Genomic DNA, 26,328 nt, shown 5'->3' with positions numbered 1-26,328 from the left:
ACAGATTTTCAATTATATTCAGGTCTGGGGACTGAGATGGCCATTCCAGAACGTTGTACTTGTTCCTCTGCATAAATGCCTTAGTGGATTTTGAGCAGTGTTTAAGGTCGTTGCCTTGATGAAAGATCCAGCCCCGGCGCAGCTTCAGCTTTGTCACTGATTCCTGGACATTGGTCTCCAGAATCTGCTGATACTGAGTGGAATCCATGCGTCCCTCAACTTTGAAAAGATTCCCAGTCCCTGCACTGGCCACACAGCCCCACAGCATGATGGAACCACCACCATATTTTACTGTAGGTAGCAGGTGTTTTTCTTGGAATGCTGTGTTCTTTTTCCTCCATGCATAACGCCCCTTGTTATGGCCAAATAACTCAATTTTAGTTTCATCAGTCCACAGCACCTTATTCCAAAATGAAGCTGGCTTGTCCAAATGTGCTTTAGCCCACCTCAAGCGGCACTCTTTGTGCTGTGGGCGGAGAAAAGGCTTCCTCTGCATCACTCTCGCATACAGCATCTCCTTGTGTAAAGTGCGCTAAATGGTTGACCGATGCACAGTGACTCCATCTGCAGCAAAATTATGTTGTAGGTCTTTGGTGCTGGTCTGTGGGTTGACTCTGACTGTTCTCACCATTCGTCGCTTCTGTCTATCCGAGATTTTTCTTGGTCTGCCACTTCAAGCCTTAACTTGAACTGAGCCTGTGGTCTTCCATTTCCTCAATATGTTCCTAACTGTAGAAACAGACGGTTGAAATCTCTGAGACAGATTTCTGTATCCTTCCCCTAAACCATGATGGTGAACAATCTTTGTCTTCAGGTCATTTGAGAGTTGTTTTGAGACCCCCATGTTGCTACTCTTCAGAGAAAATTAAAAGAGGAGGGTAACTTACAATTGACCCCCTTAAATACTCTTTCTCATAATTGGATTCCCCTGTGTATGTAGGTCAGGGGTCACTGAGCTTACCAAGCCAATTTGAGTTCCAATAATTAGTTCTAAAGGTTTTGGAATCAATAAAATGACAACAACAGTGCCCAAATGTATGCACCTGCCTAATTTTGTTTAAACAATTATAGCACTCTTTCTGTAAATCCAATAAACTTCATTTCACTTCTCAGATATCACTGGGTGTGTCTCCTATATGATATATTTATCTGACATTTTTTATCGTAACAACCAACGATTTATACAGGAAAATCATGACGATTAACAAGGTTGCCCAAACTTTCGCATCCCACTGTATTAAATTCATTATAGTGTAATACGCACTTACAGTTAGAGGATAAAGTACACCCTTGTTTGAGGGAAAAAAGTGCATTCCCCGCCCTGTTGGACAAAATAGTCATATGCCCAAATCAATGAAAACTTCCAGCAGAGATATATCTCAAGTTCATTATAATATACTACGCACTTACAGTTAGAATATGTAGTATGCCCCAGTTAGAGGATATGGTGCACCAGGTAGCGTTCCTGTCGTCCTGCCATGTAAGAGTCTTGATAAGACCCACGCTATAATTAGGAGACGGGGTCACCATAAGTGCATACAGAAAGTTATTATGTCCCTCCAGTCAGGGGTTATAATAAGTACAACTTACGTCCTGCAGGCCTCCCTCCGTTTAGAGCTCCCCCTGGTAGGCGATCTATTAGCCCACTTCAGGTGCATTTAAAGCGCTAGTGATTAGCGCCACTCAGATCATTGGTTGATCACAGTGTGTCCGGAACTGCCTCTCTTCCTGTTGTTGGAACGCACATGCGTTCCAAGAGACAGTTTCTGGTACCAACTCAGGTTCCTGTTTTTATATCGCGCTACTAGTCCGGCACTGCCTCTCTTCCTGTTCTTGGAACGCAAATGCGTTCCAACAGATGACTTCCGGTCCATTGAGGGAAACACTACTACTTTCTAGGACACATCGATGTGATGATCATGCAGCCGAAGTATGTATCCCCAGTTCCGGTCTTTGGAACGCACATGCGCTCCAGAGGACAGTTTCCGTTCCAGCTCGGATTCCTATATTTACATCATACTGCTCGTCGAATGGCCGGAATGCATCCTCAGTTCCGGTGGAATGCATATGCGCTCCATCGGGCGACTTCTAGGTCCGGTGGATAGATATAATTATAAGCGTGCATCTGATGTAGAGAGCCCCGTCAGTTCCGGTCCGTGGAACGCATTGCGTTCCAGGTCATACATCAATCTTTTTAAGTGAATAGGCCACAGCACTCTTTTCATAAAACGGCAAGGGTGGGTGCACGTCCAGGTTGTGTTCTGTAGCTCCACCTCAAGAACTGTAGGTATCACAAATATTTAGACAGCACTCCTTAAGTGATGATAATTAATGGTTTTAGTTCATATTATTTCAGCCGGAGTAAGTGGTATATTAGTTTGTATTTCAAAGTTGTCTCTGCCAGATATCGAACCCACGGCCATCTGAGTGCCATACTTATTCTTTTTGTGGGCCCATTTTACGGACCAGGATAGGACATGTTCTGTAATTTGCTGACCGGACATACAGATGCGGACAGCACATGGACGGTATCCGGGGTTTGTGGACTGCAAAACAGATACATTTGTGTGCATGAGGCCTTATAGTCAGTTGCATAACTAGAAATGTCTTGGCCCCACAGCAAATTTATGAATGCTCCTCCCTGCAACTTCTTTTCCGCCCTCTCCTCCCTTTGCAACCCCCACTTCTGTGGCTACTAAAGGGGTTTTCTCATCGCAGACAATGGGGGCATATCGCTAGGATATGCCCCCATTGTCTCATAGGTGCGGGTCCCACCGCTGGGACCCGCACCTATATCGAGAACGGAGCCCCGAAAGTGCAGGAAGAGCGCTCTGCGCATGCGCAGCCGCCCTCTATTCATTACTATGGGGCCGCCGAAAATAGCAGAGCACTGGCTCGGCTATTGCCGTCTGCCCCATAGTCTGCACATGCGCGGCACGCTCCCATTCACTTTTATGGGAGAGGCGGGGATTAGCGCTTGGTAGTGGACGGACCCCGGGAAATCTGGGGTCTTCCAGCCACAGCGCTCCCCGCTTCGTTCTCGATATAGGTGCGGGTCCCAGCACCTATCAGACAATGGGGGCATATCCTAGCAATATGCCCCCATTGTCTAAGATGGGAAAACCCCTTTAAAGATCGCTCTCTCAGACCAGGCCCAGACCAGGCCCAGCAGCTGCTCTGTCTGTTTCCTACAGTGTCTCTGTACATAATATCATTATATAATATTGCTGAGGGGCCCTGACCATTAAAATCTTTTAGTCCTCCTCCCAGACTGACCCCTTCTGAGTTTGGGCCCCAAGCAGTTGCTTCCACTGCTTCCCGTATAGCTACGACCTTTCATATAGTCAGTGCAGTCCATCAGTTTCCATTCATTTCCGTCATTTGATAATTAACGGTTTTGTGCCTTTAAATTTCTTGCAGTTGCTAAAAATATATAAAAAGTCCTGGTATATATGTATATGTGTGTGTGTGTGTGTATATATATATATATATATATATATATATAATAATCTACCATACAACATCCTGGTTATATATAGAGATGTATCTGCAGATACCAATACATTGTACATTATACCTGGGAAAAATACTACTGACGTTTTTAGCCATAGAAAATCTTCCATTTACTAACATTGAACGCTATAGCTCAGTGGTTACAGTCTTTGCCTTCAGTGCAAAAGGTTGTTGGTTTCAGACCCGGCAGTTCCATCTCAGTTGTTTTTTTTTTTCAGGGCAAATACTACTTGATGTTACGGTATTTTAATGTGTCCTGTTGCTGATTTGCAGAGCGATGGTCTCATTCACAGCCAACCCTGAGGAGTATCTATGGAAGGGATTTTTTTATGCGGCCTTGCTGCTGGTAACAGCTCTAATCCAGTCACTCTGCCTGCAGCAATATTTCCAGGGCTGCTTCGTCATGGGAATGAGAGTCCGTACAACACTAACCGCTGCCATATACAAAAAAGTGAGTATACATGATGAATGGTCTACAAGGTCTACATGAGCTTGTAAGGCTATTGCAATATAACTTCAGGGTTTCCCTACATGCAACAATTGTGTCTGTTGCTAAATCAGGAAGATCAGGATTAAAAAACTTCTTCAAAATCTATGGCGCCTCTTAAAACAGAAGAATAGATCTGTCATTGACCCGTGGTCTTTTCTATCCCTCTAGGCTCTGACTGTCACAAATGCCATCCGGAAGGAGTCAACAGTAGGAGAAACCGTGAACCTGATGTCTGCAGATGCACAGAAATTCATGGATCTGACGAACTACATTCATCTCCTTTGGTCATCACCTCTGCAGATGGTGGTTTCTGTGGTATTCCTCTGGGCAGAGCTGGGACCGTCAGTCCTGGCAGGACTTGGAGTGATGATTCTTTTGATACCAATCAACGCAGTCCTAGCTACTAAATCAAAGACATTCCAGGTGAGGCTGTCGGCATCTACTGGACATGTACAAATTTGCTGAAACTGATGTCATGTTGGAGGACTTCATGACCTTCAAGTTGGCATAGTCGATTGTTTGCTAATATTGCAGTACCATGACACACATGCCCACACTCCTGCCAAGTTCAGGAGACTTTTGAAAAAAGGACAGAGCTTTCAGATTTCCAATTTTTCTTCAAGATTAACCCAATTATTAGCTTATTTTTTTTTATGGCAGCTGTAGATTGTTCCTGCTGCCGACAATAAGAAGGGGTGCTGTAGTTTACACTTCACACTATAAAGGGGGCACTATAGCTGGAACATTAAAGGAAACGTTATGGCTGTCACTGTTATGGGTGAAACTGTAGATGACACTGGTATAGGCACACCATGACTATTACTTTTATGGGACTTTTGTTGCTGCCACTTGTTTTGCACAATGTGATGGAGTGCAGCATGCTGCAGGAACATGCTTAAGTGTGGATGGCCGGATGGGAGTTCTAGTACTCGCGGTTCTGATGTTTCCTGGCCTCATGCAGTGATGTGGAAGGGTGCACCTTTCTTCCCTTCGTGACACTCTTTGGTTCTAGGATTCTCCTCCCTTGGTGTTGCATGTTTTGAGGTGCATGGCAGGGTCCCAGTTGTCATGATCCCAACACTTTGCAGTGTACTAGGGGTGCAGGGAGCAATGATGAGGCAGTTGTGCAGCAGAACAGTTCTTTACTGAAGAATTCAAATGCAAACAGATCAGGACAGTTATCATGCAATGGATTGGCTGTTGCTGCACAGGATGCACTGTTCACAGATGTTACACGTTTCATGGCTGCACTGGTAGTTGAAAAGTAGTTTTGTTTGTCTTGCAGTACCTGTAAAATCCTTTTGCTGAGTTCATTGGGGGACACACAAGACCATGGGTATAGCTGTTGCCGCTAGGAGGCGACACTAAGCACAAAAAAAAAAGGGTTAGCTTCTCCTCTCAGCTATACCCCTCCTGCAGACACTGAGCTAATCATTTTGTACGAAAGCAGTAGGAGCAGCCAGGAAAAGACGGAACTCTATGCCGGAAAAGAAAAACGCTAGTGTGAAAGTACTCTTATAGAGCAAGTAGTCGTGACGCCAGTTGCAGTTAAGCAACAAGGTCACGGAGTCCCTTTTGTAGATGGTAGTGTGAGTACCCAGATATAGGATTTCCAGGGTGGTGTAGAGTGGCCTACACTCTCTGAAGGTGTTGTAAGCACGTGTCATGGTGCTCCTACATGGATATCCTTGGATCCCAGATGTGGTGTAGGCCGAAGCAAGTGCAAAAGTGGGGTTGTTGAACTTGGGTGATGAATAAGTAAAATCAATGGAGTCCAAACTTTGCATTAACGTTGAACACAGCTTTACTTGGCATAAACGATCATCTAGTTTCCAAATGGTATCTTGGTCATCAGCAAGTATTGGCTTAACTTTGGCAGGCAAACACATCTGCAACAATCTCAGCTCTGCTATGCTGTAGCTTTCTCAGCTCTGCTATGATAGCTGGGTTAAATAGGAACTTTTCCTCTTCTACTGGAATTTTACTTAGCTGTCTGTGGTCTCTTACTTTAATCCTAGGAACTTCTTCCTGGCTTCAAGCTCTCTTAGCTTGGGGTTAAGGCAATGCAAGCCCAGGAGGGTACAAGCAACCATGTAGACTTCAAAGGATCGGCCTCTGGGCCTAGCAGAGCAGACAGTGCTCTGCTAGCCAACACACAACCTTTCCCCAGGTGGGGGTAGTCTAGACTGACTCACTAACTAAACTCCTCCCTTTCTAGAGAGGGCTGGAAGGTAACTAGAAGGTTCCTCTCCATGTAAACTAGTTCTGCCAATGCTGCTGCCACCTGCTGGTGAATCAGGCACATTACACTTTAACATTGTTTTACAAGGAAACACATTCACATATTGCAGGAAATGGCAAATATCTAAGATGACACAGGATCACAGAATGCAGATAGTGGGGGATACAAAAGGATGTGGTAATGCCACTCTTTTAAGAGTAACAGGTAATTATTTTTCTCCTGGTCACAGAAGCACTGAGGCAATGAAGGGGTTAGGTAGGTTGGGGGTGGAGGTCAGTGGGCCGAAGATATGGGTGTGAAGTTTCGCGCTCAGAATACAGTCCCTGCCCCCAAACACTCTGGTAGAACGCGGCATAGTAGGCCGCAGAGCCGGGGCCTCATGTACAGGTGGGGCGACCGGAAGAACTTCCGGCTGGGAGAGCAGCGCATGGAGGGAGTGGACAGAGGAGGTTCCTGGCCTCGTACTGACGCCCAGTTAGAGAAATCAGCGGCCGTCCAAGGAGGCCTGTGAGCGCTGGAGTAATGCCAGGCCTGGAGGAAGGTTAGGGGCTGGTGACCGAGGGACTGAGAGGCCAAGGTTTTGAGGAAATAAAACCTTTTATTGTGTTTACTTTAGAGAACACAGACGAAGGGGACCCAGCAGAAGGTTAACCCCTAGAACCCAGTACAGAAAGGAAGGTTAACCCCTGAGGGGGTTGGGGGGGGGGGGGTGGCGGGGTCCAGCAGGGAAAGGTAGGTAATACTTACCTAGACTGTTTCTGCCCACCCCGATTCCAACAGTGTCGCCTTTCTCAGTGTGTTGCCCCTTTGGGAGGGTGGCTACACTGGTAACAGGGGGGACTTCTGGAAGTAGCAGATAAGGTGACACTGTAGCTGGTGGGTTACAGCGGATTTGAGATCCACTGTCCCTCCTTGCCTTCCAGAGGTGGGGAACGAGCAGCGGGCTTGAGGACCCACTGGTCTCCCCCCTCAAGTGTGAGGAAAAACAGGTGGTTGGACGCCGCCTGTGGTCCGATCAGAAAAAGAAAAAAGAAAAAATCTTTGGCAGACCAGCAGGAAAACATGTCTGTCTCCTACGGACTCTAAGCTAAAACTGATTAGCTTAGTGTCTGCAGGAGGGGTATAGCTGTGAGAAGGAGCTAACACTTTTTTTTTCTTAGTGTAGCCTCCTAGTGGCAACCGCTATACGCATGGTCTTCTGTGTCCCCCAATGATACGAGTGTCTCTTTAACCACCTCCGGACCGCCTAACGCACATGTGAGACGCGAGATGACGCGAGTATGCGCCCGCGCGTGCGCAGTTCGCGCCGGCATTTCATCGAGAGGTATTTCGTCAGCAACCTGCCAGCCAATGATCGTGGCTGGCAGGTTGCTGATTTTTAAAAAATCCAATCAAAGTGCCAGATAGCAGATCATATTTGTAAATATGATCTGTTATATGGCTGCCTGCTCCTCTGCTGGTTCTTTTCGTCGGTTGGATCCAGCAGAGGAGCAGGCTTCACAGTGAGTACACCAACACTACACTATAGCCCCTGATCACCCCCCTGAACCCCAATTAACCCTTTGATCACCTCTTTGATCACCCCCTGTCAATCACAAGTGAAAACTTTTTTTTTTCACTGTTATTGACCGTTAGGTTTTAGGTATAGTTTAGGTCCCTTGGTTAGGTAGTTAGCGATCAGTTAGCGCCCAGCCCACCGCACCGCAGTCCGTTATTCGCTGATTAGCGTATCGCTAATCAGCATTTGTACTTTTATAGTATCTGAAAGTGATCAAAACTGATCACGGTCAGATCTATAATAGTACTAGTGTCACTTTAGCTCGCCCTCCACCCAAAACGCAGTGTTTGCCCGATCAGGCCTGATCGGTCGCCCACACGTGCGTTCGCCCACACCCGCCCCACCGCAGTGACAAAAAAAAATTTTTTTTTTGATCATTGCACATTCACTTTACACGCACTGCGGCGATAAAAAAATCAGTTTTGATATTTTTTATCAACCGCAGCGGCCTCCGGTACTTCGCTAGCCTCCCCTTTGTAAGACAGGCTTGCTTTTTTTTTCTTGGGTAGTCTCAGGGAATACCCCTAAATTTAGTTGCCCACATGTCAAACAGGGGGTATTCTTCTGAAGAGGCCTACAGGCTTCTGACCCAGTCGGATGAGGAGTGGGAACCCTCATCTGATGAATCCAGCGGGTCAGAATACGAACCTGTAGAAAGCAGTGGCTCTCTGACCCAAAGTTCGGACGAGGAGGCTGAGGTCCCTGATAGCACCAGGCGTACCCGGCCCCGTGTCGCTAGACCGCAGGTTGCGCAGGATCCGCTTCAAGAGCAGCAGAGTGGGGCTGGTGCTGTCGGATTACGTGGTGAGGCATACACCAGCAGCCCAGCCCTCCCTGGACCTAGTACCAGCACTGCCGTACAACCTGGTGAAGTAGCGAGCACCAGAAGGGCAGTTGAAGCTGGTACGGTGGCACGTGCAGTAGTGACCCCGTCGCAGCCACCGCAAAGACGTGCCCGTAGAGCCCCTAGAATCCTAGAGGTGCTGGCAAACCCTGATTGGCAGTCCCCAACTTCAGCCGCACCTGTAGTTTTCCCTTTCACTGCCCAGTCTGGAGTTCGGGTTGAGACGGCTCAGATCGGTTCGGCCCTGGGATTTTTTGAGCTGTTCTTGACTGCGGAGCTTTTAGACATAGTTGTGGCCGAAACAAACAGGTATGCCACACAATTTATCACCGCTAACCCGGGAAGCTTTTATGCCCAGCCTTTCCGGTGGAAACCAGTCCAAGTTTCCGAACTTAAAACTTTTCTGGGCCTCCTCCTCAACATGGGTCTAACAAAAAAACATGAATTGCGGTCATATTGGTCCACGAACCCGATTCATCACATGCCCATGTTCTCTGCTGCCATGTCCAGGGCACGTTTTGAGGCCATCCTGCGGTTCCTGCACTTTAGTGACAACACCGCCTCCCGTCCCAAGGGCCACCCTGCTTTTGACCGGCTCCACAAAATTCGGCCCCTCATAGACCATTTCAACCAGAAATTTGCAGATATTTATACCCCAGAGCAAAACATCTGCATAGACGAGTCCCTGATACATTTTACCGGGCGCCTTGGCTTCAAGCAATACATCCCAAGCAAGCGCGCCCGGTATGGGGTCAAATTGTATAAGCTCTGTGAAAGGGCCACAGGCTATACCCACAAATTTCGGGTCTATGAGGGAAAAGATCAGACCCTGGAGCCGGTCGGTTGCCCTGACTACCTGGGGAGCAGTGGGAAGACAGTTTGGGACTTGGTGTCACCCTTATTCGGCAAGGGGTACCATCTTTATGTGGACAATTTTTACACAAGTGTGGCCCTCTTTAGGCATTTGTTTCTAGAACGGATTGGCGCCTGTGGTACCGCGCGAACTAGTCGCGCGGGCTTCCCCCAACGGCTCGTTACCACCCGTCTTGCAAGGGGGCAGAGGGCCGCACTGTGTAACGAAGAACTGCTCGCGGTGAAATGGAGAGACAAGCGTGACGTTTACATGCTCTCCTCCATTCACGCAGACACGACAATACAAATTGAGCGAGCAACCCGTGTCATTGAAAAGCCCCTCTCAGTCCACGACTATAACCTCCACATGGGAGGGGTCGACTTCAATGACCAGATGTTGTCTCCGTATTTAGTTTCCCGACGCACCAGACGCTGGTATAAGAAGGTGTCTGTATATTTAATTCAATTGGCTCTGTACAATAGTTTTGTTCTCTACAGTAAGGCTGGGAGAACTGGATCCTTCCTCAAATTTCAGGAAGAGATCATTGAGAACCTCCTGTATCCAGGAGGTTCCGTGGCCCCAACCACCAGTGTAGTTAGCCGTCTACACGAGCGACATTTCCCCAATGTCGTTCCTGGTACCTCAACCCAACCGTCACCCCGAAAAAGATGTCGTGTCTGTAGCAGGAGTGGAATAAGGCGTGACACCCGCTATTTCTGTCCTGACTGTCCGGACCACCCTGCCCTATACTTTGGAGAGTGTTTCCGGAAGTACCACTCACAGGTACACTATTAGCATAGGGATCATCTCACCAGGACAGGCACACAGGGCTATTAGGGCCCATTCACTCACTGCTGCTGCAAACGTCTCCTTTCACATGGGACAAAGTGCATAACGCACTTCGCCACATCTTTGGGCGATTTGCGCTTTGCACATTGACCCATGGGGAAGGAGAGGTTTGTTCTATAAAGGTAAAAAAACAAAAAAAAAAACAGGTAAGCAAACAGGTTAATGTTTAGTTCCAAAAGTTAAAGTTACATGTTCTGTTCCAAAGTTAATAAAATTATTGCGTTGTGGCCTGTTTTTTTTTGTCTTTTTACCTTCCAGGTGGACCAACCGATCTACTAGCTGCAGCACCGATGTGCATTCTGACAGAAGCATTGAGCTGCTGTCAGATTACACGCAAGTCGGTGTATGCGGCGCTGCAAGACGGGATTTTCTCCTCTGCAGTGACAGATACGTTTGCCGAGGCATACGAGCTGAGGAGGAGGCGGCGTTCCTATGCTTTGGCAAGCACTTTGTATGTATATATATATAAAAAAAATAATCCCGGCAATGATTTATTCATCCACATCGATTGATGCGAATGGAGAAATCTGGTTTGCCAGGGCATACGAGCTAAGTGGGTATGGATGTAGGGCGGAGCTCCTATGTCCTGGCAGACGCCTTTCCCTCCATTTTTTTTTTTTTGGCAGAGATTTTTTCATCCACATTGATCGATGCGAATGAAGAAATCTGTGCCGTTCATTTTTTTCTTTCAGCCCAGAGGCTGAACGGAAAAAAAAATCTCATTACCTGTATGCTCAATATAAGGAGAATAGCAGAAACTCCTAATGCTGGCCATACATGTAATGATTGCGGAGACCCTCAAATGCCAGGGCAGTACAAACACCCCACAACTGACCCCATTTTGGAAAGAAGACACCCCAAGGTATTTGCTGAGGGGCATATTGAGTCCATGAAAGATTTAAATTTTTGTCCTAAGTTAGCGGAAAGTGAGACTTTGTGAGAAAAAACAAAAAAAAATCAATTTCCGCTAACTTATGCGAAAAAAAAAAAATTCTTTGAACTTGCCAGGCCCCTCATTGGATACCTTGGGGTGTCTTCTTTCCAAAGTGGGGTCACATGTGGGGTATTTATACTGCCCTGGCTTTTTAGGGGCCCTAAAGCGTGAGAAGAAGTCTGGGATCCAAATGTCTAAAAATGCCCTCCTAAAAGGAATTTGGGCCCCTTTGCGCATCTAGGCTGCAAAAAAGTGTGACACATCTGGTATCGCCGTACTCAGAAGAAGTTGGGGAATGTGTTTTGGGGTGTCATTTTACATATACCCATGCTGGGTGAGAGAAATATCTTGGTCAAATGCCAACTTTGTATAAAAAAATGGGAAAAGTTGTCTTTTGCCAACATATTTCTCTCACCCAGCATGGGTATATGTAAAATGACACCCCAAAACACATTCCCCAACTTCTCCTGAGTACGGCGATACCAGATGTGTCACACTTTTTTGATGCCAAGGTGGGCAAAGGGGCGCATATTCCAAAGTGCACCTTTCGGATTTCACCGGTCATTTTTTACAGATTTTGATTGCAAAGTACTTCTCACACATATGGGCCCCTAAATTGCCAGGGCAGTATAACTACGCCACAAGTGACCCCATTTTGGAAAGAAGACACCCCAAGGTATTCCGTGAGGGGCATGGCGAGTTCCTAGAATTTTTTATTTTTTGTCGCAAGTTAGTGGAATATGAGACTTTGTAAGGAAAAAAGAGAAAAAAAAAAAAATCATCATTTTCTGCTAACTTGTGACAAAAAATAAAAAATTCTAGGAACTCGCAGTGCCCCTCACGGAATACCTTAGGGTGTCTTCTTTCCAAAATGGGGTCACTTGTGGCGTAGTTATACTGCCCTGGCAATTTAGGGGCCCAAATGTGTGAGAAGTACCTTGCAATCAAAATGTGTAAAAAATGCCCTGCAAAATCCGAAAGGTGCACTTTGGAATATGTGCCCCTTTGCCCACCTTGGCAGCAAAAAAGTGTGACACATCTGGTATCGCCGTACTCAGGAGAAGTTGGGGAATGTGTTTTGGGGTGTCATTTTACATATACCCATGCTGGGTGAGAAAAATATCTTGGTCAAATGCCAACTTTGTATAAAAAAATGGGAAAAGTTGTCGTTTGCCAAGATATTTCTCTCACCCAGCATGGGTATATGTAAAATGACACCCCAAAACACATTCCCCAACTTCTCCTGAGTACGGCGATACCACATGTGTGACACTTTTTTGCTGCCAAGGTGGGCAAAGGGGCGCATATTCCAAAGTGCACCTTTCGGATTTCACCGGTCATTTCTTACACATTTTGATTGCAAAGTTCTTCTCACACATTTGGGCCCCTAAATTGCCAGGGCAGTATAACTACGCCACAAGTGACCCCATTTTGGAAAGAAGACACCCCAAGGTATTCTGTGAGGGGCATGGTGAGTTCCTAGAATTTGTTATTTTTTGTCGCAAGTTAGTGGAATATGAGACTTTGTAAGAAAAAAAATAAAATAAAAAATCATCATAATTTTCCGCTAACTTGTGACAAAAAATAAAAAGTTCTATGAACTCACTATGCCCATCAGCGAATACCTTAGGGTGTCTACTTTCCGAAATGGGGTCATTTGTGGGGTAGTTATACTGTTTGGGCATTGTAGAACCTCAGGAAACATGACAGGTGCTCAGAAAATCAGAGCCGTTTCAAAAAGCGGAAATTCACATTTTTGTACCATAGTTTGTAAATGCTATAACTTTTACCCAAACCATTTTTTTTTTGCCCAAACATTTTTTTTTTATCAAAGACATGTAGAACTATAAATTTAGCGAAAAATTTATATATGGATGTCGTTTTTTTTGCAAAATTTCACAGCTGAAAGTGAAAAATGTCATTTTTTTGCAAAAAAATCGTTACATTTTGATTAATAACAAAAAAAGTACAAATGTCAGCAGCAATAAAATACCACCAAATGAAAGCTCCATTAGTGAGAAGAAAAGGAGGTAAAATTCATTTGGGTGGTAAGTTGCATGACCGAGCGATAAACGGTGAAAGTAGTGTAGTGCCGAAGTGTAAAAAGTGGCCTGGTCATGAAGGGGGTTTCACCTAGCGGGGCTGAAGTGGTTAAAAGGGTTATCCAAGACTACATTATTTTTTTTAACAGGCCTCTTCAGATTTACTGGACCTGCGGTGGGGTTCATAGTTACCTGATCCCCGCCACTGGCTTCTGGCTGCATCGCTCCACTGCTACCTCATCAAGTTCCGGATCTCTGGGAATCAACATCCTGTTGATGGGCGTCATGTGACTGCTGCAGCCAATCACTGTGATACATCATTGGGTCACTTGCCGCACAGTTGACATGTCACCGCCCATCTACAGCATATTGATTCCCAGAGGCCTCAGACCTGCGGATGTGGCAGAGAAGCGATGCAGCCGGAATCCATTGGCAGGCACCAGGTAAGTATGAATCCCGCCACGGGTCCAGCCACTCTAAAGATGTCTGTTAAAAAAATAAAGTTTAGTCTTGGATAACCCATTTAAAGTAGTTTTCCTTACTCTGCTTCTCTAGCTGACTTTGATATCCAGGCATGGGGTGTACACTTTAGGTAATGCGATGCAACTACAGGGCTTTTCCCTCTAATTGGCAGACAAAAACTCTGCTCCTTTTTTGAACAGGTTGCTGTACTTGCAGTACATGTCCACAGAATCCACCTTGGGATGTGGGTATTTCTGATAGTGGGCCAAACTGTTATTTGGTATGCTCAGGCATCGCGCTCCTGAATATGGACGCTATACAGTTCTTAGACAGGTTTTCTCTACTGGGCTTTCTCTACACCTCTGTTACATCTGGCCTGCTTTTGTAGTTGTTGTCTCTGGCCCAGCTGTGAATGGATTTGGGTCCAGGCTGCTACATGAGTCAGAAACATGTGCTCCTCTCACTATAGAGCCTAAGGGTGCATTCACACAACTTCGTATCCGCAAAAAATGCAGATGACTCCTGTGTTGCATCTGGGTTTTTATCATTTTTTATTTTTTTTTGCCCATCCATTGTAACCATGCCTGTTCTGGTCTGCAGGAAAAGAATAGGACATGTTCTATCTTTTTTACGGGGCATGCAAAATCCAGTAAACACATGTAATACACAGAAATACATTATTTTGCACTTTGCGGTGTACCCTGACTCTGGAGCAGGACACTGTAGGGGCACCATGGCTGTCTCTGCTATGAAGACTCTGTGGCTGCCACTAGTTGTGGGCACTCTGTTGGTCACTATTATGTGGGCATAATGGCTGTCGCTGTTATTGGGACTCTGTGGCTGTCGCTGTTATTGGGACTCTGTGGCTGTCGCTGTTATTGGGACTCTGTGGCTGTCGCTGTTATTGGGACTCTGTGGCTGTCGCTGTTATTGGGACTCTGTGGCTGTCGCTGTTATTGGGACTCTGTGGCTGTCGTTGTTAAAGGAGTTGTCTAGCATAGGAAAAGCACAGCTGCTTTCTTCCAAAGTCAGCGCCACACCTGTCTACAGATTGCGCTGGGTATTGCACCACTCACTTCAGTTTAGCTCTGCTGCAGTACCAGACACAACCTATGGACAGGTGTGGTGCTCTTAGTAAGCCTTGTTTTTCTTATCCTGGACAAACCCTTTAAGAGGGGAACAGTGACTCTGTGGTATAGGAGCACCATGGCTGTCAGTGTTATGGGGGAACTGTGGCTGCTACTGTTATGGAAGCACTTTGTGGGGTACTATGGCTTTCCCCTTTATGGGGGAAACATGACTGGTACTGTTGGGGGCACTATAGTTTTTTGTCCAAGGGCAAAAGTTTGAGGATACGATCTATACCTTTAAGGGGCAGGACATACATCTGAAAGTAGGTGATAATGACCTAGAGGGAGGGCGAGGCCTGCGACTGGTCTCACATGGAGGAGGGGACCACTATTCGGTTCTATGGCTGCCTCTACGGCACATACACATAAAGTCCAATCTACTCTTGTGTTCTGCAGATGAAAAACATGAAAAACAAAGATAAACGGCTGAAAATAATGAATGAAATCCTGAACGGCATAAAGGTGAGGGTTGTTATTACTCGGCTTGTGATGTATTTAGCTGCTTTATGAATGTTTGCCGCCATATTTACTCTACGTCATGTGTTTTGTTCTAGATCTTGAAGTTGTACGCCTGGGAGCCTTCATTTGAGAAACAGGTGCAGGAAATTCGTGAGAAGGAGCTGAAGGACATGTTACGCTTCGCCTATCTATTCTCCGTCTCCATGTTCATATTCACCTGTGCCCCGTTTTTGGTAAGAATCAGTTAATCCCCTGTCACATATCTTATGTTATAGTCACATAGGGTCCCATTTATCAGAACTGTCTAATAGGAAAACTTATTTCTTAAAGTGTTCTGAAAAAAGTTATAGGTGAGCCCTGATTGGTTGCTATGGGCAACTAAGACAGTCTTCCTATTAGACAGTTCTAAATGAGGCTCATAGCCTTTTCTTTTATTGTCGGTAACTTGAGAAATAAAATGTTATCTGACAGGTTGCTATGGACAACTGTGCCATTTCCCACGTAGGCCTCTTTCAAGTTACAGGCTTGTCTCCCATAGCAACCAATCACAGTACAGCTTTTATTTTACCAGGGCAGTTTAAGAAATTAAAGCTGATCTTTGATTGGTTGCTGTGCGCAACAAAGACAGTCTTCATTTTACACAGTTTTTAGAATCTGCCTAAACTACTATGATGCTGTTTCTCATTTTTGCAGGTGTCGGTGGCCAGTTTTGCTGTTTATGTCGTGGTTAATCCAAAAAATATACTGAATGCAGAGAGAGCCTTCACATCCATCTCCCTGTTTAACATCCTCCGCTTCCCCCTCTCCATGTTGCCTATGCTTATATCTACCATGGTGCAGGTAAGTAAAAGAGCTTCTATATATATCTATCGTTTTAGGTCTTATTCACACAAATATAATGTAGATATGTGAGGACGCAGGCTGCACACGGACCCATAGTGGTGCCATCCATACCTCCTTCCGAGGGTCCTTGCGTAGAAATTCAGGGCGTGCACTATTCTGCTCCATTTCTCATGACCCTGGAGACCATTGGGTGTCGGGTCTGTGTCCTACATTTGTAACACCCCAGAGTGGTGTTACCACTTCTGCACCTTGCTACTGTCTTTATTGGTCTAACCTCATGTCATCTTATGCATTTATTACAGGTTCTCCACACTGTGCATTCCTAATGTTATGTAACTGTTTATAACATGTAATGTACCTGGTTCACCAACAGGTGGCAGCTACACGGCAGAGCTATACTTAGATAAAGTGGAACTTTCCATTCCATTTTAATCCCCCTCTGTAGGGGAGTGGGCTAGCCCTACTTCCTGCAGGAAGGGTGGGGCAGAAGTTCTAGTTAGTCTAGCTTACCTCCTGCTTGGGGAAGGGTGTGCAGGGGCATGTCTCTGCTGGACATGGAGGCCAAAGCTTGAAGCCTCAGGAGCCAGGAGGAAAGTTCCCTGGCATAACCTAGAGTCAGACTACAAAGTGAAGTGCAGCATACAGAAGAAGCTGAGTTATACAGCCAGCTTGTCAGTACAGCAGAGTCAGAGAGAAACAGATATAGCACAGTTTATTTTACCTGCCAAAGCTTGGGGTCCACCCGTATCCAGGTAGGAGCACCATGACATGGATAAAGAGACATTTTAGGCCGCACTATACCACTCTGCATTTCCTACACCTGGGACGCGCGTGTTATATAGAGGGCCCTAGGGGGCGGCACCCGTTGCACATTGACATAGAGACCTATTGTCGTATTGAAAATGCACCTATGTGTTGCAGCTGCAACATGGATGCCAGATGTGCAGAATAAACGCATGACCAGGGTGGGAAAGACCGTAAACGTTATGTCTGGATCCTCTGCACAACTTGTCTTTACTGAGGGGCTAGGGGCACTTCCTGGGCAGGGGCTCTTGGGCACTGCTCAAATGGTCAGTTTTTAACTTTACTAGGAACGTAACTATAGTTGTACTGTGTGTAACCACTGTGTATATAACGGTCTTCTAATGACTATTTCTAATTTCCAGACAAACGTATCCTCTGCCCGCCTGGAGAAATACTTGGGAGGGGATGACTTGGATAACTCCGCCATAAGCAATGATCCCACTGTTGGTAAGAAGTAAACATCAAAGTCTCATCCATATACATACATTTAGAGCATAAAGTGGTAGCCCAGTGGTTGCAAATCCTGATTTATCAAGATCAGTGTGTTCTACTCCGGTCTTCATATGCCCTTTACCGCCAGAGGATGCATTCATGACAACTTGCGGTCCGTTTGCCTGATTGAAATCTATGCCAGCTCGTAGCTGGCGTAGATTTCAGTCATCGTTTATGTCAGTTTCCAACATAAATGATAATAAATATGCTGAGGCTGATGGCCCCACCTATTTACTGCCTTCGCCATGCCTCCTATTTGGAAACTGACGAGGGCAGCATAAAAACTCTAATTGCGACTAAATTTAGTCGCAGACCCCAAAAACGGGAGTAAGGGGGAAATAAATCTCCTCTTTCCACTACATTGGTCTTATGAATTGCCAGTAGATGTGACTACTATAGTCCAGTATTTATTTTGCAGCAGGTTTGTACATAGAAATCATAGGGCCCAATAGTAAAACTTGAGCTTGAAGGGGTTGGCCCAAGAGCAACATTTATGAGGCTCCATGGGAAAAGAATATGCAAAGAGATATCTCCCAAGGAAAGAAAACCATCTCGCTAGTGCCACCTTGTAGAAGTGGCTTTCTAGGAGTCAAATTCTGGCTTGGTGTGATGCCTTGATTGCAGCTTAGATGGTCTCCTGGGTCTCCTTAAAGAGAGCAGCTATGTATAGAGATTTACTGGAAGTTAGTTCAAAAGTCGGATTTTGACTCGTATGGAGGGAAATACCTCTTTGCATATTCTTTTCCCATGGAGCATTGCCAATAACTTCCATACCATAGAGCACTACCAGTAAGTTTCCATACATAGCTGGTCTCCTTAAGGAGAACCAGCACTCTGCCTAATCCACAAGTAAAAAAAAAAAAAAATTGTAATTTTAGAAATATCAACAGGGTGCTTTTACTAAGTTTTGCTATGGGGCCCTGTGATATCTGATGTGCCCCAGAGCTCACTTTACCCTTGTTTGTATATTGAAAAAAGTGGCGCAGATACTTCTGAATACCATATTTTTCAATGTATTTATAGAATAGAACTGGCTTCCTAACTAAATTGATAAATCTACTCCATACAGCTCCAACCCCCCTGCTTTACTTTGTATGGTACATACTAAGACTCTGGTGGCCTGCAGCCACCTCTAGGGGGAGCTCTCTGCATGGATTTGTACAGCTACTAGTGAACTTAGAGGAAGCTGTAAAAATCTCTATGCTGTGACTCCCCTGAGTGGCAGCTGCAGGAAAATAATGTGACCCTGTGTCGGGAACTAGGAGAAGCTCAGCTTTCTGCCCCCCTCGAACCACAAGCCACATAGCAATTGCATCTATTGTAGGTACAACAGTTTTCCAGTCTAAGACTTGTTAGGTTTTATAGTGTTTTGGTTCATAATGTGAGACGTACCTTATCATTCACAGATGCTGCTATCCAGTTTTCTGATGCCTCTTTTACCTGGGAGCCGGGCACATCTCCAGCAGTGAAGAAGTAAGGCGATATTGCATGTTGCCCTGATATTGCAGCAGAAGCAAAGTAATGGAGGCACTTTTATGTTGCCACAAACCAAAATAATAATAGTAGTAGTCGCACAATAATACAGCACGTGGTACCAAGATAAGAACCCAAGGTAGTAGGATAGTGACACCTATCACCTGTATTTCTACATTCATCTACTGATTGCTCTATGTTGGTGGACACCAGGTTCTTGACATCTAATGTAGTCATATCAGCTGAGGTTTCAGGCTTTGCCAAGTGTACAGCTATTTTCTAAGGTGGACAGGTCCTTTATGAACTATCAATATCTCCTAGGTGGCCCACTGTAGTAGAAGTAGATGTTCCCCCTCTAGGCTTAGCATGGGTAAATTCAAGAATTTCGTACATGTCTACACTTCTGATGTTCATATGTGCTGTCTTCTTGCAGTGTCAACCTGAATATCAAGGAAGGTAACCTGGTTGCAGTAGTTGGTGGGGTTGGTTCTGGGAAATCGTCACTTGTCTCTGCGATGCTTGGAGAAATGGACCATGTCTATGGACACATCAACATAAAGGTATAACGTGAACACTGCATTCTGTGAGTTCCATCTCCTCTCTAAAATACTGCACATAGGTATGTATAACATTATGGGTAATATAATGTCTTATTAGTAGTTCAATTTTGTGTTTCAGGGTTCTGTGGCCTATGTTCCTCAACAAGCCTGGATCCAGAATGCCACGCTGAGAGATAACATCTTGTTTGGGTCACCTCTAGATGAGGCGCGATATCAGCGAGTTCTAGAAGCCTGCGCCTTGCTTCCTGATTTACAGATGCTGCCGGGAGGGGATATGTCTGAAATAGGAGAAAAGGTGATCCTGTTAAGAAAAAGTGTTTTGCTTTATTGTTTCTGCACTGTATGGGTGGTGGCATGCTTTTGGTACCATATAGTAATATGAGTTGGGTGTTTAGGCCACTGTTTTTTATTCCCTATAGAATGATGATTATATAGGCACTGTAGGCAGTATTATTTCAGCATTGTATTTGAGTGTTATTTAAACACTGAGCCACTTTAGTTTTTTACCACTGCCTACACAGTGTATAAATGCCACCTCTAGACCATGCCTAACTTAAATGGAGGCAGACCACTCAACTGCTATAGGGGCCTGGGGGAAGGGACCCGGTGCTGAACACCTTTTCTTTCTAATGTGCAAACACTGCATTTTCATGCAGCCACCACTAGGGACTCACGGCAAACACATAATTACAGCTTCTATTTCAGTCAATTGTACCTGCATAACAGCTTTGTAGTAGATGGGAAGTTGAGATGAGTGAATTTTTCAAAAATAGTGTGAAATTCGCACTCCTTTTTATACAGTTGTCAGCTGATTCCACAGATTTCTACAGAACCTGTTCTGTTACATGATGATATAAGTAGAGGTTTCCCCCGACATAGTGGAGAGGGTGTCAGCAGTAATCCATCAGAATTGCTAAGGCCAAAAAAAACAGGAGTGGATCCAAAACAGAGATGACATGTGAATGGAATATTTGCATGTCTTCTGTGTTTTGTACCCACTCCTGCTTTTAGCTACCAAATCATGAGCCAATCCTGATGCGAAATAGGGCATGTCATACAGGCCTTATGGCTGCTCCAAAGACAGGATCTGTTGTGTGTCTCATTTTTCCATCCTTCTGAGAGATCAGAAGAAGGGTAAAATAAATGGTGATGTCAACAAGGCCAAACAGGAAAAATAGCATCTCCGTCATAGTGGTGATGTGGCAACTTCATGAGGAGTCTACACTATGGCTCAGTCACAGAGTGGGGAGGTGGCAGTACCAGCACAAGATGGTGGGTGTCAGTAGGAGCACCTGGCACCAGGTGTGTGGCATCAGGCAGGTGGCAGCATCAGAATAGTGGCTGAGGCAAGTAGCCAGATGAAACTGGTCTCTTTTCACAAAGTTTGGGTTTGGCACCACAAATGATCTAGTCTGATGCATCAGAAACTGATGTTTGGAAATCCTGGCTGATCTATGCCCGATTCATCTTCACAAAGGCCAGTCTCTCCACATCTTGAAAAGGCAAGTTCTCCTTGGGGTAACTATGGTCCCTGCCACACTAAACACCTGCTATGATGCCACAGTACTGGCCGGGCAGGAAAGCTGGTCCATGGCAAACTTGGCCAGTTGTGGCCACAAACCAAGTTTGGCTGCCCAGTAAGGGAATCTTCGATGTGGGGTGGCAGGGTGCAGTCAAAGTATGCCACCACCTGCTGCTTCAGGTTCTGCTCCATGTCTTGCTGATGGTGGGTGGTTTCTTCACTAGGTGGGAGTAGAAAACTGCTCATCAGAGACTCTAGACTTAAGTTGCTGCTGCTGTAGCTGGTACTGCTTCTGCCTCCCCACCCCTCTCCTCCAGCCATGGCAGTGGAACGTAAGTGCAGTGGGCCTCCCCGGTCAGACCTTTGTGAGGATGGATGATGGCGCACATAGGCAGCAGACAACTAACCTCCTCAGCGGGTGGAAAAAAAGGCCCCCATTTTGGACGGGTAGCGAGGGTCTAAGATGGTGGAGAGCCAGTAGTCATCCCTCTGCCAAATGGTGACAATTCGGCTGTCCCTACGCAAGCAACTGAGCATGCATTGGACCATTTGCGCAAGTGACTCTGAGGGACTCCCTGCCTCCATCTCCTTCATACTGCCACTGTGTGTCTGGGTCATCTACCTGGTCTTCCTCATTGCCCTGTAGCCCCTCCTCTCCTGTCACCTGTGCAGAAAAAAAAAACCATTTCGGTATACATTGCTTGTGCATGAATGTTCTCCTCCTCCTCCAGTTCAGCCCACACAGGGCTCATGTGGCCGTGAGATGTAGGCGCCACGTCTCCTGTCCCCTGGCCAGCCGGAATTAGCAGCATCTGCTCCAGGACATGAATCAGTGGAATAACGTTGTTCATCCCGTAGTCCTGGCAACTGACAAAGTGGCCTCCTCAAAGGGCCTGAGCAAACTGCAGGTGTCATGCATGAGCTGCCACTGGGTAATGTTGAAGTTACATAGTGGAGTACTCCTGTCTGCCTGTATCTTCAAGAAATCGTTTATGGTCTTCCTCTCTTCATATAGTCGGCCCAACATATGGAGGGTGTAGTTCCAATGGGTGGAAACGTTGCATATCAGCGCATGTTTGAGAACGCCCTTCTGCCTTTGCAGCTCAAGGAGGGTGTGCTTTGCAGTGTAAGAGTGGCTGAAGTGCATGCGCAGTTTCCTGGCCATTTTCAGGATGTCTTGCAGATGGGTGGAAGACTTCAGGAACCGCTTTACAACCAGATTAAACATGTGCCCATGCAGTGTGCATGGCTCAGCCCTCCTTGACGCAGCGCTGACACCATGTTCCTGTTGTCGGTGACTATGGTTCCTATTTTCAGTTAGCGAGGCGAAAGCCAGGATTAGATTCTGTGACTTCATTCGCCCATTGAATCTATGTGCAGAACACCGTGGCACCACCGTGCCCTGCACATGTGGTATGCTGGAGGAGCACTCCGAATTGTCCTCGCAGTAGAGGTTGAGGACGCAGTGGAAGATCAGGAGGCAGAGGCGTACATTGGCACAGGACCCACAGCTTGAGAACATGGAGGCAGCAGTGGCGTCGCCTGGCCAAGTTGCTGGTGTGGCTGGGAAGAAAGCACATTTACCCAGTGGGCCGTAAAGGACATATATTTCATATGAAAACTTACAATTACTTGGCTTGACCCTTGGGGATCTCAGACACCTCCACACTTTGGCCGGGGGCTCGGCGGAGCTGATGTGTTTTATCCTAATGAGAAAAATTTCATAATAAGGATTTGGAGAAGAGGCAGAGGGATAGCAGAGCAGGGAGAGGCTGGTGCTGCTACTAGGGGGCTCAGACCATGGGGGAGTAATAAAGCCCACCATAATGCCCCCCCCCCCAGTAGAAATAATTCTCCTTATAATAGTGCAAAAAATACTCCCTTGTAAAGCCCCCAATTGAGCTAATGTCCCCATAGTGCCCCCTATAATGTGCCAGTAGCCAATAGCCCCCCTATAATGTGCCAGTAGCTATAGGCCCCCCTATAATGTGCCAGTAGCCATAGGCCCCCCATATAATGTGCCAGTAGCCATAGGCCCCCCATATAATGTGCCCGTAGCCATAGGCCCCCCATATAATGTGCCAGTAGCCATAGGCCCCCCATATAATGTGCCAGTAGCCATAGGCCCCCCATATAATGTGCCAGTAGCCAGATAGTGCCCCCCTATAATGTGCCAGTAGCCATAGGCCCCCCTATAATGTGCCAGTAGCCATAGGCCCCCCATAATTTGCCAGTAGCCATAGGCCCCCCCTATAATGTGCCAGTAGCCATAGCCCCCCATTTAATGTGCCAGTAGCCATAGGACCCCCTATAATGTGCCAGTAGCCATAGCCCCCTATAATGTGCCAGTAGCCATAGGCCCCCCTATAATGTGCCAGTAGCCATAGCCCCCCCCCTATAATGTGCCAGTAGCCAGATAGGGCCCCCCTATAATGTGCCAGTAGCCAGATAGGAACCCCCCCTATAATGTGCCAGTAGCCAGATAGGAACCCCCCCCTATAATGTGCCAGTAGCCAGATAGGAACCCCCCCTATAATGTGCCAGTAGCCAGATAGGAACCCCCCCTATAATGTGCCAGTAGCCAGATAGGAACCCCCCCCTATAATGTGCCAGTAGCCAGATAGGAACCCCCCCTATAATGTGCCAGTAGCCAGATAGGAACCCCCCCCTGTAATGTGCCAGTAGCCAGATAGGAACCCCCCCTATAATGTGTCAGTAGCCAGATAGGAACCCCCCCCATTATGTGCCAGTAGCCAGATAGGGGCCCTATCAGTGACAGAAAAATTAATAAATAGAGTCAGTCAGACTTATACTTACCTCCTCGAGCACCTTCACTGAATCACCCCCGTCCCGCCTCCAGTGCTGCTGTGTCTTTACGGCAGCGCAGCGGCTTAGTCAGGCAGCGCGATGTTGTCATCGTGCCGCCTGCGTCGGTCCGGCGGCCTCTCTGATTGGCTGCCGGCAGCACACCTCCCTTTCTCCCTCCGCAGTACGGAGCCGCAGGTAAATTAGTAACAGCGGCGGCGGAGGCAGTGCGCTTAGTGACAGTCTGATTCCGGCCTGGCCGGCCGGGACAGTGAGGCAGCAGAGAGGCCCGGGGGGCAATTGCCCCCCTGCCCCCCGGCCCAGTCCGCCCCTGAGTATTTGCAATACATACACCCCAAAACTGTCTGTATGAAACAGCACTTTCTGTACAGAAGCAAGGGTGATGTATCATATCGTGCAAACAACCTGAAAGCAGTAGTATTAGAGCAATTTGGATCCCCATATAGTGCAACCAGGTGTAATAGTAATTGCTCCTATTATCCAGGCTGTACACTCCTCTATTGGTCCCTCCTCTCTCCTTAGTGTTGATGATGCCTCCCTATCCTTTCCCTACACTATGAATGATCTTTCCCTGAACTGCTCAATCATTTATTTTTTTTTGGCTGAATAAAGTCTTTCCTAGCACTGTCCCTAGCGCCTGTCACATCTCTCCCTGCACGAAGTACATTGGAAAATGGCTAAATCCAAGACGGCTGAGGCTACTGATAGGGCTGTGACATCACAGGAGCTGGCTGCTGATTGGCTGCATGCATGGCTTTTTGGGTGATCCCTCATACCCAGAGTTCTTAGTTTCTCGTTCTAACATGTGTAGAAGCCATTTTAGAAAAAAATACTATTCGTTATGATGAAGCCAGAGGAAATTCAACTTTGGTACGAATATAATTTTTCCTGAAATTCAGATCGAATTCCACTTCGTCAGCTTCGATTCGCTCCTCTGTAATGGGAAGCAGTAAATTTATGCCAGCTGTCTGGTGTGAATACAGAGAAATACGAGATTCAGAATAAGCCTCATATTTATGAAGCACCTATTCCACTTTACTGATAATGTGGGTAAAACCAACGGAGACTTATTACCTTTTTTAATAAAATGTTACCCTCTTAATAACCCCCCCCCCCCCAAAAAAAAAAAAAAAAAAAGATTAAATCTGGGGCTTTGTGCTTTTCATTCTGCATTTCTTGGGAGGGATTGACGGACACGTACTGGGAAATTTGGTGGGGCAGGGAGACCATACTAAATATTGCAACGGGGCCCTGTGAGATCTGTGTATGCCCCTGTGTAAAGAAAAATTCTTTATTTTTAAAAAATTCCTTCCCGACTCCAATCAGGCAATCAGAATAACTCCCTGGATCAGCGACCCCTCTCTAGTAGCTATAGCCTGTAATATTATTACACTCCAGAAATACATCCAGGCCCCTCCTGAACTCTTTTAGTGAACTCATCATCACCACCTCCTCAGGCAGAGAGCTCCATAGTCTCACTGCTCTTACCGTAAAGAATCCTCTTCTATGTTTGTGTACAAACCTTCTTTCCTCCAGACGCAGAGGATGTCCCCTCGTCACAGTCACAGTCCTGGGGATAAATAGCTGATGGGAGAGATCTCTGTACTGACCCCTGATATATTTATACATAGTTATTAGATCTCCCCTCAGTTGTCTTTTTTCTAAAGTGAATAGCCCTAATTTTGATAATCTTTCAGGGTACTGTAGTTGCCCCATTCCAGTTATTACTTTAGTTGCCCTCCTCTGGACCCTCTCCAGCTCTGCTATGTCTGCCTTGTTCACAGGAGACCAGAACTGTACACAGTACTCCATGTGTGGTCTGACTAGCGATTTGTAAAGTGGTAGGACTATGTTCTTATCACGGGAATCTATGCCCCTTCTGATTATCTTATTGGCCTTGGCAGCAGCTGCCTGACACTGGTTTTTACAGTTTAGTTTGCTGTTTACAAAAATTCCTAGATCCTTTTCCATGTCGGTGTTACCGAGTGTTTTACCATTTAGTATGTACGGGTGACTTGCATTTTTCCTTCCCATGTGCGTAACTTTACATTTGTCAGTGTTAAACCTCATCTGCCACTTATCTTCCCAAGCCTCTAATCTATCCAGATCCCTCTGTAGCAGTATACTGTCCTCTTCAGTAAATTACTTTACACAGTTTAGGCTCCATTCACACGTCTGCAATTTTCCTTCCGCATCTGTTCCGCAATTTTGCGGAACAGGTGCGGATCCATTCATTTCAATGGGGGAGTAATTGCTGTCCGCATCAGCAGTTCCGTGATGCGGTTCCGCCAAAAAAATGAAGCATGTCCTACTTTTGGCCGCAAATTGCGGTCCGCAGCCCCATTGTACTCAATGGGTCCGCAAAAAAGCGGATGACATGCGGAAAGACACCAAATGTCATCCGCATATCATCCGCATTACCCTAGCAGCAT

General features: G+C 46.2%; 1 protein-coding gene across 1 annotated transcript in view; it reads left to right on the top strand.

The window, feature by feature from the left end:
* The window catches only part of LOC122941129 (ATP-binding cassette sub-family C member 2-like), a 122,493-nt gene that overhangs the window by 57,290 nt on the left and 38,875 nt on the right, over window positions 1-26,328 (top strand). Inside the window, exons 9-17 of the mRNA XM_044298155.1 lie at window positions 3,787-3,964; window positions 4,172-4,426; window positions 15,314-15,379; window positions 15,472-15,609; window positions 16,070-16,216; window positions 17,386-17,470; window positions 18,922-18,988; window positions 19,422-19,548; window positions 19,667-19,843. Coding sequence (XP_044154090.1) covers window positions 3,787-3,964; window positions 4,172-4,426; window positions 15,314-15,379; window positions 15,472-15,609; window positions 16,070-16,216; window positions 17,386-17,470; window positions 18,922-18,988; window positions 19,422-19,548; window positions 19,667-19,843 — 1,240 coding nt within the window. The remainder of the gene's footprint in view (window positions 1-3,786; window positions 3,965-4,171; window positions 4,427-15,313; window positions 15,380-15,471; window positions 15,610-16,069; window positions 16,217-17,385; window positions 17,471-18,921; window positions 18,989-19,421; window positions 19,549-19,666; window positions 19,844-26,328) is intronic.

The sequence above is a fragment of the Bufo gargarizans genome, chromosome 6 (assembly GCF_014858855.1).
Source record: "Bufo gargarizans isolate SCDJY-AF-19 chromosome 6, ASM1485885v1, whole genome shotgun sequence".
NCBI lineage: Eukaryota > Metazoa > Chordata > Amphibia > Anura > Bufonidae > Bufo > Bufo gargarizans.
Note: the sequence above shows the minus strand (reverse complement) of the source record. Positions and strands in the feature narration are given on the sequence as shown.